Source organism: Solanum dulcamara, chromosome 7 (genome assembly GCF_947179165.1).
Source record: "Solanum dulcamara chromosome 7, daSolDulc1.2, whole genome shotgun sequence".
NCBI lineage: Eukaryota > Viridiplantae > Streptophyta > Magnoliopsida > Solanales > Solanaceae > Solanum > Solanum dulcamara.
The window spans coordinates 76,965,103-76,980,091 of NC_077243.1; the positions used below are offsets into that span (position 1 = coordinate 76,965,103).

General features: G+C 30.8%; 1 protein-coding gene across 1 annotated transcript; it reads left to right on the top strand.

Annotated features, from left to right (window-relative positions):
• The first annotated feature begins 9,886 nt into the window (after positions 1-9,886).
• LOC129894893 (uncharacterized) lies at positions 9,887-10,261 on the top strand. The gene has a single exon (XM_055970498.1). It carries the CDS (start codon positions 9,887-9,889, stop codon positions 10,259-10,261), a length of 375 nt encoding a protein of 124 aa, XP_055826473.1.
• The last annotated feature ends 4,728 nt before the right edge of the window (positions 10,262-14,989 follow it).

A 14,989-nucleotide genomic window follows, 5' to 3' on the forward strand; every position in this document is an offset into this window, starting at 1 on the left:
CCTAGTTTCCATATTGGGAAGAAGGATTATGAATAAAAGCAGCACAACCTTAAGGCTTCAAAATGCTCAAATCAGGCTTTCGTTTAGTCCATAACTCATATGGCGTAGTTGTAACTGATTTTAAACGGACATGATTAAGTACAAATGCAACAGTGAACAAAACATCACCCCAATAGGTGTTTGACAATTTTGCTTGTGTCATCATCGACCTACCCATTTCTAACAAGGTTATATTTCGTCGTTCCACAACAACATTTTGTTGTGGAGTATAAGAGGTATTTAATTGTCTTTAAATTCCCTTTTCTTCACATAATCGTCTGAACTCATCAGACAATTACTTTCTTCTTTGATTGGTTCTTATTGCTTTTATTTTTCTATCCAATTGATTCTCAACTAAATTCATAAACTTAATGAAACAACTTAAAGCTTCGTATTTGTGAGAAATCAAATATACATAACCAAATCAAGTAAAATCATTAATAAAAATGATGAAGTAAATAGCGTCATGTGTTGACCTTACATTCATTGAACCACAAATATCAGAATGAATTAATTGCAATAGAGTATCAGCTCTTGTGTCTTTCCCAAATGGTTTCCTTGCAGTTTTTTCGGCTAGGTAAGGTTCACAAGTAGACAATTTTACTTTATCTATTGTGCGAGACAAACTTTCTTTAGCTAAGCGATTCATTCTTTGCTGACTAATATAATCAAGCGTAGCATTTCATGCATTTACATCATTCTCATATTTAGAAAACGTAAATAAGAAAAAACTAACATTATTATTGAAACTCTATATAACATCCAATACCAAAAATCGAACATAAAAATAACTAGTGCCATATTTTATCTTGGCCAAATACATATCCATACCATGTTCATGAAAGAAGAAATTAAATTCTAACTTAATCAATATTCTGACGGACACTAGATTTCGCTGAATTGAAGGGGCAAATAGTACATCATATAGAAACAAAGTTCGGCCACCTCGCATTTCAAGTTTGTAGGTACCAATCCCTTTGATCTCCTCTTTGGAGTTATTTCCTACATACACCCATTTGGATCCTTATGGAATTCGTCGATAATCTACGAAAGCATCTCTTTCTGTCGCTATATGTTCGGTGGCTCCTGAGTCTACAATCCATATAGGAAGTGATTCAGTTAAAAAAACAGAACAAAAAACATTTACATCACTATGTAAATCATTAATAAGATCACATACCTTTTTAAGCTTAGGACAATCACGAGAAAAGTGTCCCTTGTTCTCACAGTTATAGCACTTAAGCTTAGCCATGTTCACCTTTTTTGGAGTCATTTTTCTCTCCTTGTTGATCAGTCTTAGGCTTGTTTGAGACTTTTCCTTTGCCCTTTTTCTTAGAATATTCACCATATTTGTGTTTCTTACCATGTTCATATTTTGAATTGGAACTAGCCATATACGCATTTGTGGCAGCATTATCAACCCCAAGGAGTTCTTCCTCGAGTTTCAAATGACGCTTAGCATCTTCATAGTTTTAATACTAACATTATGGGTCAAGTGCATTTTCATATTTTCCTAACTTCGAGGTAAGGAGCGTATGATAGCTTGGAGTTTAGTTCATTCACCATATTTGACATATGACGAAGATTCTTACACATAGTATGATCAGGGCGTTTCTTATAAGTATCAAACTTAATAGCAAGGGCCCTTAACTTGGCAACTGAAGTATGACTATCACCAATTTCAGGAAATGTCATAGACGCATTAAAAGGTTCAAGAGCCTCTTGCTCTTCCAGGACATATTGAATTTTTATGCTCCATATTTCATAATTATCACTGCTAAGCTTATCACATTTGTTAAGTTCGGCAACAATATTTTTTTGCAGCAGTTGACATACTGATATAAACAAGTATAAAGTTACATGAGATAACTATGTACATAATTGTAGCCTAAATTCATATACATAATACTTCTTAAAATAATTAACTATATCAATATTTATTTCATATTAGGTTCAGAATCAAAAGTTCACTAATGTCACGCCCCGGGAGGGTACCCTAGACGTGGCCGGCACTCAAAAACTATTACTGGATTCCAAGCGAACTATTTGACCTGATCACACATCTGTTCATTCATTCAATCTAGATCAAGGAAGAAAGGCCATGGGCCAATAAATCAAGCTCTAATTTATGTCATTAAATAGTCTGACAAGAACAATTCAAGAAAATAAAATACTCAATCGATCCATCACTATCTAGTATATGAAGCCTCTATCACTACTATCTAATTGGTGTCAATGACAAGTTCATGGCTACCTCAAATCAGAATAAAAAGACTAAACTCAACGCAAGAATAACATAAGTGGTATCCTCCAAATGTAGGGGAGGACTCACTAATAAGCCGAGTGTGAACAGATCCTCAATGGTGCGCCTATTGATGATGCAGGTCCAAATAGACGTCAGTACGTAGAGAATGTACGAGTATGTAATATGACAGAATGAAACATACATCAAGGTAGAATAATATAAGTTCAAATATCTCAAATCAGAAAGATAAGAGAGACTCAAGGTGTCATAAGTTTAAAGCAAGAATGCGGTTTAGACAGAGACCAATCATACCAATCCAATCATATATAATTCGATCCGATCCAATCATATACAATCCGATTTAATCCAATTACATACCATCTAATCCAATCCAATCATATACTCAACGAATAAAGTCAAAGGACTCAACTCAATAGACACGTGAATTAGAATTTAGAAATATTTTACAACTCGACTCAATCATCTACAATACCAATCAAACCAATCAACCAAGTATTCAATCAACTTAATAATAAACTCAAATGACTCAACTCAAAAAAATATGCAAATTAGAATTTAGCAATGTTTTGCCATTCTATAGGCCTATATATACAAGTTGCCAAGGGGATTACAGCACTAAGGGGGTGGGGACGTGCATAGTCATGTGCCTGCACTTACAAGGGAACATGGGGAAACAGCCTAGCCAACGTGCCCATGATTTTCGGAGATCATGGGCGAAGTCTGCAGAAACTGCCAACTGCCGCGCGTGTGCCTCGCACACTGCCATCCGTCGCATGTGCCTCGCGCGTGCCTTGCTCGCATGCCTTACACTTGCCTGGTTCCTTGGCCTTGGCCGAATTTCTCTTCACAGCTTCGCCTCAACACTTAGCCGCATTTGCCTATGCCATCCGCCTTGCCTTCATCGTGCCAGCACCATGCCATTGCCTTGCCTGCATAGTCTTGCCAGCGTCAAGCCAATGCCTCACCCACACTGACTTGCCAGCACCATGCCAATGCCTTGCCCGCACTGTCATGCTATCACCATGCTACTGCATTGCCATGTCCCACAGCCTTGGCCTTGGCACGCCCATGCCTGCACGCATGTCTGTCAGTGACCGCCCCTTGCCTGCACGCTTGCCAGCCCGGTGCCATGCGTCTAACTCGCACATGCCCGCTGATGCTTTGCGCCTGTCCGCCTTGTGCCATGCGCTACAATCTCAATCAAATCAATCATATTATACACAATCCACTCAATTTGGAAGTTTCTCTAACCGACAACCATCACCTATGAGCCAGTGATGTATACCAAGCCAAGTTGTTGCCACGTCCGTTCAATACTTTGCCAGGGTATGAATGAATCAACCAATCATGGATCCATCAATCAATCAAGTCCTATCATTTCAAGACAATGAAATAGGGAAACATCCGACTCTAACGGTTCAATCCCTTCCTATGTTTGCTACGTAGTTCATAGAATTCGAGTATGGACTATACTCTTACCCAATTCAATGCTCAATACTCCTCCGAAGACTTAATATGCTCATATCTATCAGGTGAGTAAAATACTCATTTAGTCTCTTTTGGACTTAGTTCAAATCAACTCATTTAGTCTCATTGGACTCTTTTCAAAACTCAATCAATCTGATCTCATTGGACTCTTTTCAAAACTCAATCAATCTGATCTCATTGGACCTTCTTTCAAAACTCAATCATTACTTCATTTAATTAGGCAATTCTTTCAAGACTCATTCATGACTCATCAGGACTCCAAGTTAACAATCATTAATATTTTTATTTAATACAATTAATGCTTTTATTTAATACATGCTTTCAACTCAATCATGTAGTAAATATTAAATATATTTAAAACATAATTTTCACTCCTCAACTCAACTCAAAATAAACATTTTAATGTAAAAATGCTCAACTCGTTTATATTCAAAATACTCATGCTCAAAATAATAATTAAGAGACTTCTCAAACTCAACTCATGCTTAAACTCTTTCTAAATCAAAGATGAAAATATTCATTCTTTAAACTCAAAATGGTGCATAAATAATTTATGCAAAAACGTTCACAAATCATTTCTTTAAAACTCCTTCTCAAACAATCATTTATACTCAAGATCCTCATATGACTCCAATCAAATCGAATTATGCAAATCATATCATATAGTCATATTAGACTACAATCCATTACATCTCAAAACATCATCATCACCATTGCATCTTCATCAACCATTTCACTTTTTAAAGATGAACATCATTTTCATCATCGTCAAACATCTTGCTACAAAATTCTTATTTAATTATATGTTCAATTTATAGAGACACAAAGGACATTCTAGCTCCACCAAAGTTTCATTCCTATTTATGTCATTCACATTTATAACTATCCCAATTCATTTTTTTCATTTCAATCAATACATATATATAATCATTTGCAGTCAATATGTAGCTACGGTTTATGAAATAAAATATGAAAAGTAATTATTCAAGAATTCAAGTCGTGAAAATCATCAATCTACTAATAGTATGTAAAAATATTCTAGAGTTTAGAAAAAATTCAAGAAAACATTCATAGAAGGTTCAAGTCTTTCACAATTTCCATCCAACACATCTATGGGGCATATGGAAGAACTCAATCTATATTTTAGATTAGCCTTACATACCCGGAATGAAGATTATCTCACCAAAAATCAAGGACATAGCTTGAAGATCTTGAATCCTTGAGTTTGAGAGCAAATTTATTGGAGATGATTTGAGAAAGAAGAGGATAAAGTTTGGGGTTTTGAGGAGGCTAAAGATTGCAAAAACGCCCTAAAAACGCGTCCAAGATTTTATATATATAATAGAGAATGGTCCAAGTTGCCCTTAATAAAATATGGGAAAAAAACTGGCCAAGTCCGTGTCAGGTGCGCATCGCGGACTTGGCGCGCACCTCTCCGGTCAACTGGGCATAACCTTTTAGTACGAACTTCAAAAACTACAATTTTGGTGGCGTTGGAAAGAAGACTCAAAGACCTTTAATTTAATAGGTCATGGGACACCTAATTCATTATATTTTAGTAGATGTGGTTGTTTGAAGTTGACCCTTCTACGGTCTCATACGAAAACTTAGTCGATGGAAATTCTTTGGGCTTGACTTGGTTTTAGAGATCCCTTATGACCATAAACCACATCTAATACTCTTCAAATACTTAGGAATTGATCCTAACTCATATATACAATTTAAAGTTATTCGGTTCGAGTCTATACGGATATGAAGAATGGTTCGAGTCTTGACGAAAATGTTTTTGGGGTGTTACAACTAAGTTCCCAATCATCATCCGAATTCTAATATGTCATAAATCTAACATAATTAATTATCTAAAAAACACTTATCTTAAATCACACAAATTCAAGATTGGATAAGCATAAATTCTATAACACATATAGAAACACTCAATAAAAATCTAATTGCTTAAAACATTAAATTTAAATTTCATACGAGTAAAAAATTATGTGGACTCATGCAAATAGAATGTCACATAAACAATTACACAGAGTAAATGCATCTTGAATTATGCATACAATACACACATGTATATATACAGAAATAAAACTTAAAACTCTGCCAAAAGACAATGTTAATTTTTATCAAAAGAGTTTTAAAATTCTCAATATCTTATAATTAGACGCCTTCTGTTACAAAAAAATTGTAACACAGAATCTAAAATTCATACAACTAATATTATCTTTAAAAAAAAAAGACTAGAGAAACAAACAACACATGCTCTGATGTCAATGAAGAATCTACTCAAACATATAATTTGTAGGATTATTGAATTTGTTTCACTAGTCTAACAGTGTAATCACATGTTTATGAAACACAAACTACACCAAAAATAGTCACAGTCTATAATCATGTACCTGTTACAGAAGTCTGTTCCTTTTGGAGAAGAAGTCTACACAAGAATCTTCAAAAGAACTTTTAGGAATTGGAGAAGGAAGAAAACAAGAAGGAAAAGTATTTTTTTCTTTTTTCTTAACACTGCTCTTTTATAGAAGTAAATGGATACAACTTTTCATAAATAATTTGATTAGTTGTGTCTCTTCTCTTTTATTTATTGTAAAGGGATACAACTTTTCAGAAACATTCTGAATAGTTGTGTCTCTTCTCTTATTTAAATGGATTCGGATTGACCCACATGGTTGCCCCAAATTTAATTCTTTCATATATACATGAATATTGGATAATATTAATTCGCGTTTTGATTCTTATGTTATACTTTTTTATTCATTTTTATTCGTCACATTTTATTTTAACACACTGACTTTATATTTCTATTACTATCAATACATAAATTGAGATAAAGGCTAGCGTAATTCGATTCCTACCGACCTATAAGCTAATTTTAGAAGTTCGATCAAACAATCTATAGATGGTACACCACCGATTTTGGGACTCACATTTCAAAGGTGCTAGTTGGACTCCAATAGAATGCAAGATCTATACAATTTTTAGATATAGACTGCAAAAGAGAACCAGAGAATTCCTAAATTTATGAACATATATATATATATATATATATATATATATATATTTGAATGATCTCCTTCACACCATATGAACTGCAGTTCAACAGTCGAAGAGCTTAATGTGTAGCCTAGGAAAGTCAAATTGATAGATTAGATTGAATTTAAGTATGCCAAAATTGACTTAATTAGTAAATAAACGGATAATAAGTTAATGATCCGTCTAAAAATTACTTTAAAGGGAATGAATTTTAATTCAAAACACATACCCTAGCTCCGTCTCTGCCCACCCCGCCCCTATCCTTATACCTCTACTTTTATCTCTAACCCCCAACCTATCATATTATTTATCTGTATTATATTAATTAATTTTAGAATATACGATACAACTACAAAACATTCATATTTTTTGCAAAATAATATTTTTTGGGAAAAACAATTTTTTTCGTACCAAACACGCCAAAAATATAATTAGGTCAAGCTAATTAGAATACGTGGCAGATTATATCCAAAGGGTTGCTAGTTTGACCCTCACTAATATCTTATGTAAATTAATAGTGACTTATTATTATGTATAGCTAAGAGGCTGAAGTTGGTGAAGAAAAATGTCCAAGATTCCATCGACCAATTATGGTTCACACTTTCGGGACGTATAAGAATATTATTAAATATGATATATTGATAATATTAATATTATTTTTATCGACGGTTTAATTTATTATATATTAGGTGAATAAAGCATATTAAAATAGAAATAATATTGAATATGGTGTATTAAAATAAGAATAATATTTTTTATTATTTATTGCGATCATTAATTACTATAAAAACATGATCAAAGACACATCTAAGCTATCATCATTTTGCTAATTTCTTATTTTTAATTATCTATTGTTTCAATATTTACCTACCGAAATTATCACTATTTTTGTATTAAAACGTACTTTGATGTTGAGTTGGCCTATACACGTTTGTTGTCGAGTGGGAATAATATTCAGCCAACACATCATTGAGATGTGTTTTAATACAAAGAGAGTGATAGTTTAGATAAATAAATGGAATAATGAATAATTAAGGTATGAAACTCACGAAAAAAATAATAATTTCAGTATGTTTTTTTACCTGTTAACTCTTTACTATCTATAAGAATAATATGGTGAATAATTAATATATAGGTTGAAAATATTACGTACCAAACAGGAAATTAAACGATATCAAAATTAATACATATATTATTTTCTCTAAGAATCAAACGACTCCTTAGATTCTATAACTCTTTATCCTTTTAATACATACAAAAATAGGCGCTCACCAATTCTTCATATATTATCAGTATATATATCGACTAGAAAAAAAAAAATAACTAACTATTTATTTAAAAGATTCTTATACAAAAAACTTTTCTCACTTGCTGGAAGACTTAAATTGTGTGTTGAAATCAACAAATTTAGGAAAAATTACATAAATACACAATTTATTTTATTATATTCTCTAAAATTCTCAATCATTTAAAATAATTACAAAAATCCCTACTTCCTTCTATTCTCGGATACATCAATTTACGTGATGTATCGGGACGTCGAATACATTACTTTACGTAATGTATCAATCGGATACATCACTTTACGCGATGTATCAATTGAATACATCACTTTACGCGATGTATCATGATGTTTTGAGATGTATCTAAATTCTACCAAACTTAAGGAATTATTGTAATTTAAAAAAGAATATAAATAAAATATAATTAGCTTTTTAACATTATAGAATTTGCGTGATCCTTCCATAAATTTAATCCAAGAATTATAGTTGTAAAAATACAAGTGTAGGCCTAAAAAGGGGACCAAAATTGTCCACATATTCTTTGATTCCATTGACAATGCCATGTTCACATGTTATCTCACTCACTCTTTTCTTCCTTTTCTTAAATTTTATTTTAGTTCTTTCTAGATCCTTTTTAAAAAAAATTCCTTTCACATTAAAAAAAATGTCAATATGGGTACTTAAATATTTTGGTAGAATGCTAGGTAATATAAGCGTAATGACTAAGAATTATGGTGGGATGAATAAAATTCTACAATTTTTAACTAGAGAAAATTTGATCATGAATATTTTTCTATTTCGTAGATCATATATGTGGAGCGAATCTAAATTAATCGCAAAATATGAAATAAATCTAGCTTCATGTTGATAAATATCTGTAATTAGCTAAATCGATAGTTATAACGTAACAAGATTAATCTTACCTGACATTCACTTAAAATATGGAGTAATATTTTTCAAAGATATTTCTCTTCTTCAATATTTGTAGGTTATTTTAACATAAAAATCCATGCAAAATAAGGAAACGTTTTGAATCTAAAGTCATTAGATTTTTTTTGAGATATTATGGATATATAGTTTCAAACATCTTCGAAAATCCCTACTATTTTTCTCCCTCCGTTGAGATATTATGGATAATATTTCTCTTAATATTTCAAAAAAAATGATAACTTTCTAAATTAAATTTAGGTATAATTTAATTTAAATTTGTCTTTATATTCTTAATGAGAAGTTTTAATAGCTAGTCACATAAATAATATGAAATATTTCTATCACAAGTTTTAAAAATTTATAGTTACACATTTATAACGTGTTTTATGGTGATGAATTTCAAATTATCAATTTTTTTTAAAAAAAATTATATTTAATTTATTCAAACTCCACGTAAATTGAGACGGCCATAATAATTTTCCAAGCAAAAATATGGTATATTCAAAAGTAGATTGTTGAACTAATCGTTCTTGTCTGCCACCCATAATAATTGTCTACAAATAGAAAAAGACCATTTCTTACTCTCTGTGTCCTTCCCCCTCACCTTCCTCAACCCCCTCCCCCAAAACCCCCAAGACCCATCACTTCCAAGGGTATAAATATAGATGCATCATGTAAATCACAAACCTCCACCTCTTTCATTTCACAAACATATTAATGAGAGATTACAATTTTTAGAAGTGATCATTTTTTTTAACTTTTATTATAATTGTAGTGTTCAGATCAGTTTACAGTATCTCGACTAATTCAACAGAACATCTGTTATTTTAAGATGGGAAATTGTTGTAAACGTGGATCGAATATGATTTGTGCAAGAGATGATGATGAGTGGGAATGTGTTGTAGCGCCAAAAAATATAGTCGCAGAGAAAGAAAAGTTATTTTCGTCTTCTACTTCATCATCATCATTGCCATATTCTTCTTCTTTATCTTCTTCGACGATTGATTATAAAGAGGTGAAAATACGAATAACGAAGAATGAGCTTGAGAAAATTCTAGCGCAAAAAATTGACAATATGGAGGAAGTTACAATGGAGCAACTATTATCGGGATTTTTAAATTCCAGCAATATTAGCTTTGATTTTGAGAATATTCAACGTCAACAATCTTGGAGACCTCGTCTTCAAAGCATTCCTGAAGTAAATTGATAGCTACGACAAATTTAAAATTTATAATTAGTGTGTTCGTATATATTTTGTATATGTATTTATGAATCGATAAAAAAAAAATTTGAATTATTCACCAGTTATAGATCCGTCTCAAAATAGGAGGTACTTTTTTTGTACCTTCCTTGTCCCCTCCCTCCAACCCCGTCCCCCCTCCTTTTTCATTTTAATTATATTTTTTTAGGTTATAGGTGTGCCTATTGATGATGTTGTAAAGAAATTAACAAACTTTGATGTATAAAGTTGACTATTATTTTGAACGCTTTTGAAAAAGTCAATATTTGTATAGTCCAAAGATTAGTAATTTTTGTTTTTAGATATTCATTTGTAAATATTATTCAAACATATTATCTCCGTTTTATCCGTGCACTATTAAAAATTTCGTTATTGGAATGAAATTACATCAAATAAAATTATATTTGAATATTTGATGATATATTTTGTATTTTGTTAAAAATTTAAGGGAAAGTTAAGTCTATGTCCCATAAAAGAAAAATAATTACAGACAAATACCTCTTTACAGTTCATACCCTCAAAGCATGAGATTCGCGATCAAGATACCGTCGCAGTATCATAATAGTATTATTGAGGCTGCTTCAATCCTTAATAATACCACCACAGTATATCTATATACGGTCATGATATCATTGATATCTACTTCAATCCTTCAGCTACATCTCCATGAAACCATCATATACTGACATGGTATCATTAAGGATCATTTCATATAATTATTAAGGATCGTTTCATACAAATATTGAATGATACCATCATAGTATATATATATACTGTGATGATATCATAAAGATTTTCCTAAGTCATTCGATATTACATAAATGATACTATCACAATATAGCCATATATTATTATGATATTGAAAATCCTTAATGAGACGCTTTTAAAATTCTCAATGATATCATAACAATATATTTATACCTTATCGTTATAATATATGATTGAACTCTTTTTTTAAGAAATAAAAATAAAAAAATTAAGAGAAAATTATTAAAATCACAATCTTATTTATTAAACTAATTAGTAACTATATTCTTTGTGATACTCCGTCGGTATATTGACACCATATCGGTATCATATTGGACTAAGCTTAATCATCTGTAATACTCCATCGGTATATGATACCATATTGATATCATGTAGGGTGGCACTGACATCAGCGCGCGAATTTAAAAATAATTAAAAGGGGTACATGGGTAATTAATTTGGCCGAATGAGTACTGAAAAAAAATATTTTGGGATGGAGGATGGGATAGTAAATAGTTTATTTAAAAGGTCCATTTTAGATAGTTTTTCCAAAATTAAATATGAGTAGTTACACATTTAATTTGATAGATATAATCAAAAGTTTCATATAAATTATTTTTCAATATAATTTCTTTTGAATTAATTTAAAATTCCATATACAATCCTTAAATGCTTGTTATAGTAGATTATTCATATGAGACTTTCTCGTACGTATATTTAACGTAATGGTATATAATAATTGTATAATGTTATTGCACAAAAGTTAAACAAAATTCTTTAATTAAGCTATCGCATACTGATCATTAGTTCAGCTAATTGATCTTGTTTAGCTGTTATACCTAAAACAAAGATGGATTTATTTCCCTAATGAGAGTTTTGAGTTGTCTCAAAAAGTTATTAAATTTATGTAAATCATTAATTTAAAATCTTATTAAAATCGAGATGAAATTGGAGATAACTGATATCAAGGGTTGTGGGATGTATAAGATCCTTCCTATTTTTTAACTAAACATCTCAAATTTGAACTTTAAATATGAATATATTCTAGTGGCTAGCTAGACAGTGCTTCCTTTTCAATAACTCTTACACGACTTGAATTAAGATTAGGCGAGTCTCAATTTAATTATCGAACATCGGATAAAAAATTTTAAAAAATTAAAAATCGGACCAATAACATGATTAAGAAATCCAGTCCTCCTCTCGAATTATAACTATATAGCAGTATCTGAAAATACATCTTGAGAACACCTTATTAGGCTTCAACAAAATATGTCGACATATTTTCTTGGAAAACAAGAGAGTTACTTCTGATGTTTACCTCAAGTCATATTAGTATACTGTATTTTAAGTAATAAACTAATGTAAAAATATACATCAATAATTTCCAATTAAATAATTAAAAATATATTTTTTAAAATAATAGTTATTTATATTTATTACTTTTTGAGAGAAAATAGTCAAATAATCTTTCAATCTATTACCGAATTTTTAACTACATATTTATACTTTACGGTGATCTATTACTCTCTCGAACTATTTAAAATCGAAATTATTACTTCCATAAATGCTTACGAGGCAAAGTGAGTGTATTTCACTCTCTCCGAGAGAGTGAAAATTAGAAATAAATATTAAAACTTTGTTTTTATTATTCTTTTCATAAATATATGTTTTTTTCCCATATTTGTTTCTGTCTCATTTTTAATTTTTTTTCTTCTTCTTAACAATTTAGTAGAGCATTCATGACAACCATCAAATTTCACTACCGCTCTCGATCTTTAAAGCACCACCATCACGATGTCAATCGACACACCACAAACTCAAGATAAAAACTTCACTTTCACTCTCCATAATCAGAAACTATCAAGTAAGTTACTTTACATCCATTTTCAAAATTAATTATTAGCCATTAAAACATCATTGAAATACTACTTTGAAGCTATTGTAACAATTGTTTACATTTAACAAAATTTATTCAAATAACTTAATAATTATGGGAATCTCTAAAAAAAAATCAAAATACCCTCACCCCAAAAACAATTTGACCATCAAAATTTATTTTTCAGGTGAATCAAATTGACAGTAAATCTTTATCATTTATGAACCTATTCTTCTTGCATAACCAAAAACTGAATAATAGTTTTAAATTTGGTGAAAAAAATTTAAAAAATAAATAAATAAAGAAAATTTTGGCATATGGCTGTATTTAGGGATTTAAAGAAAAAAGAGAAAGAGAAAGGAAAGAAAAAGGAAAAGAATATCATGGTATGTTGGTATATTCTTAAATTGAATGATAGAAGAGGAAGGAAAAAAAAGCTCAGTTAGTTCTAGGTCGAAAGGAAGAAGAAGAAGAGAAAAAATATGAAAGAGAAAGAAAAATAGTATAAAATAATAAAACAAAAAGGGAAAAGAATAAAAAAATTAAAAAATTATACGTGTCAAATGCGTGAATTTCACTGGTCAACATAAATGTGGTTGTAACTTTTTAGAAAGGTAATAATTTCGATTTTAAATAGTTCAGTAGGATAATAAGACTCTCATAAAGTATAAGTGTGTAGTTAAAAATTCGATACTAGATTGAAGGGATATTTGAAAGGATATTTGGCTATTTTCTCTTACTTTTGACGTAAATATTGAGCAGAAAACAACAACATGAATATGTATTTTTCTTCTTTCATTGTCAAAAAGCACTTCATATTAATGTCACATCATATTGTATTACCATATGGATAATTAAGATCCTTAAATGATTAGCTAGCTAATCAAGGTTTGTACCATATCGATAAATTCCAAACTAGATATTTTAATCTTCTTTAGTAAATACTTAACCCAAGAGCTTTGCCAAGAGATAAAGTCAAGTTTTACATGTCAATGTTCTATAATTTAAATGACATACTTTTTTCTAGTTTATTTAATTCTTTTAGCATTTTTTGTATTTAAAGTTAATTTAATGTTAATATTTTTATCTAGATAATGTGATTTTATTTGTGGTATTAATATCTATGACATATTTTAAATTATAACTTTTTTTAAAAAAATATTCAATCAAATATTGTCACATAAAATGAAATCAAACATCATAGAGATTCTAGGTATTGTTAGATACATAAAGGCTACAAAAGTTGAGGAGTTTATTTGTAAGATGAAGAGGAGAATAGTGACGGGCCATACGAGATCTCAGTGGATTATTTTGGGAAGAATACAAGCGAGGCTGGTATGAAGTGGCTAATTGGGTTGTTTAATGTCATATTTAAGACGACTAAAATGTTAGAAGAACGGAGGTGGAGTACAGGGTTTTCTTGTACAAGAATAAGGGTAATATTCAGAATGACAACAAACTAAAAGGGTATCAAGCTAAGCCATATTATGAAAGTTTGGGAGAAAATAATCGAGGTGAGGATAAGTGGGATATGTCTATATATCACTCTAAAGAACCAATCCAAATTCATGTTGGCGTGATTGACTATAAAAGTCACTCATCTTGTGAGGACATTGTTGGAGTAGTATAGAGATATGAAGAGACTTATACATGGTGTTCATTGACCTAAGTGCTTACGATAGAGTCCTTGGGAGGATCTTTGAAAATGTTGGAGTCTAAAGTATACTTGTGGAATATATTAGGGCAATTAAGAACATGTACTGTGGAGCTAAGCTTCAAGTTAGAACATCGAAACATGACTCAGAACACTTCTCGATGATGATAGGGTTGCACCAGGGGTCATCCCTTAGTCCATTCCTATTTGTCCCAATGACGGATGAATTGACACGACATTTTCAAAGAGAGGTGAAGTGGTGTATGTTATTTGCAGTTGACATTGTATTGATTGACAAGATGTACAATGATGTTAATGATAGACTTATGAAAGTTCAGAGACAAATCCTGGAATCTAAATGTTCAAGTTAAGCAGGACTAAAATGAAATACCTGAAATGCAAATTCAATGATGTAATA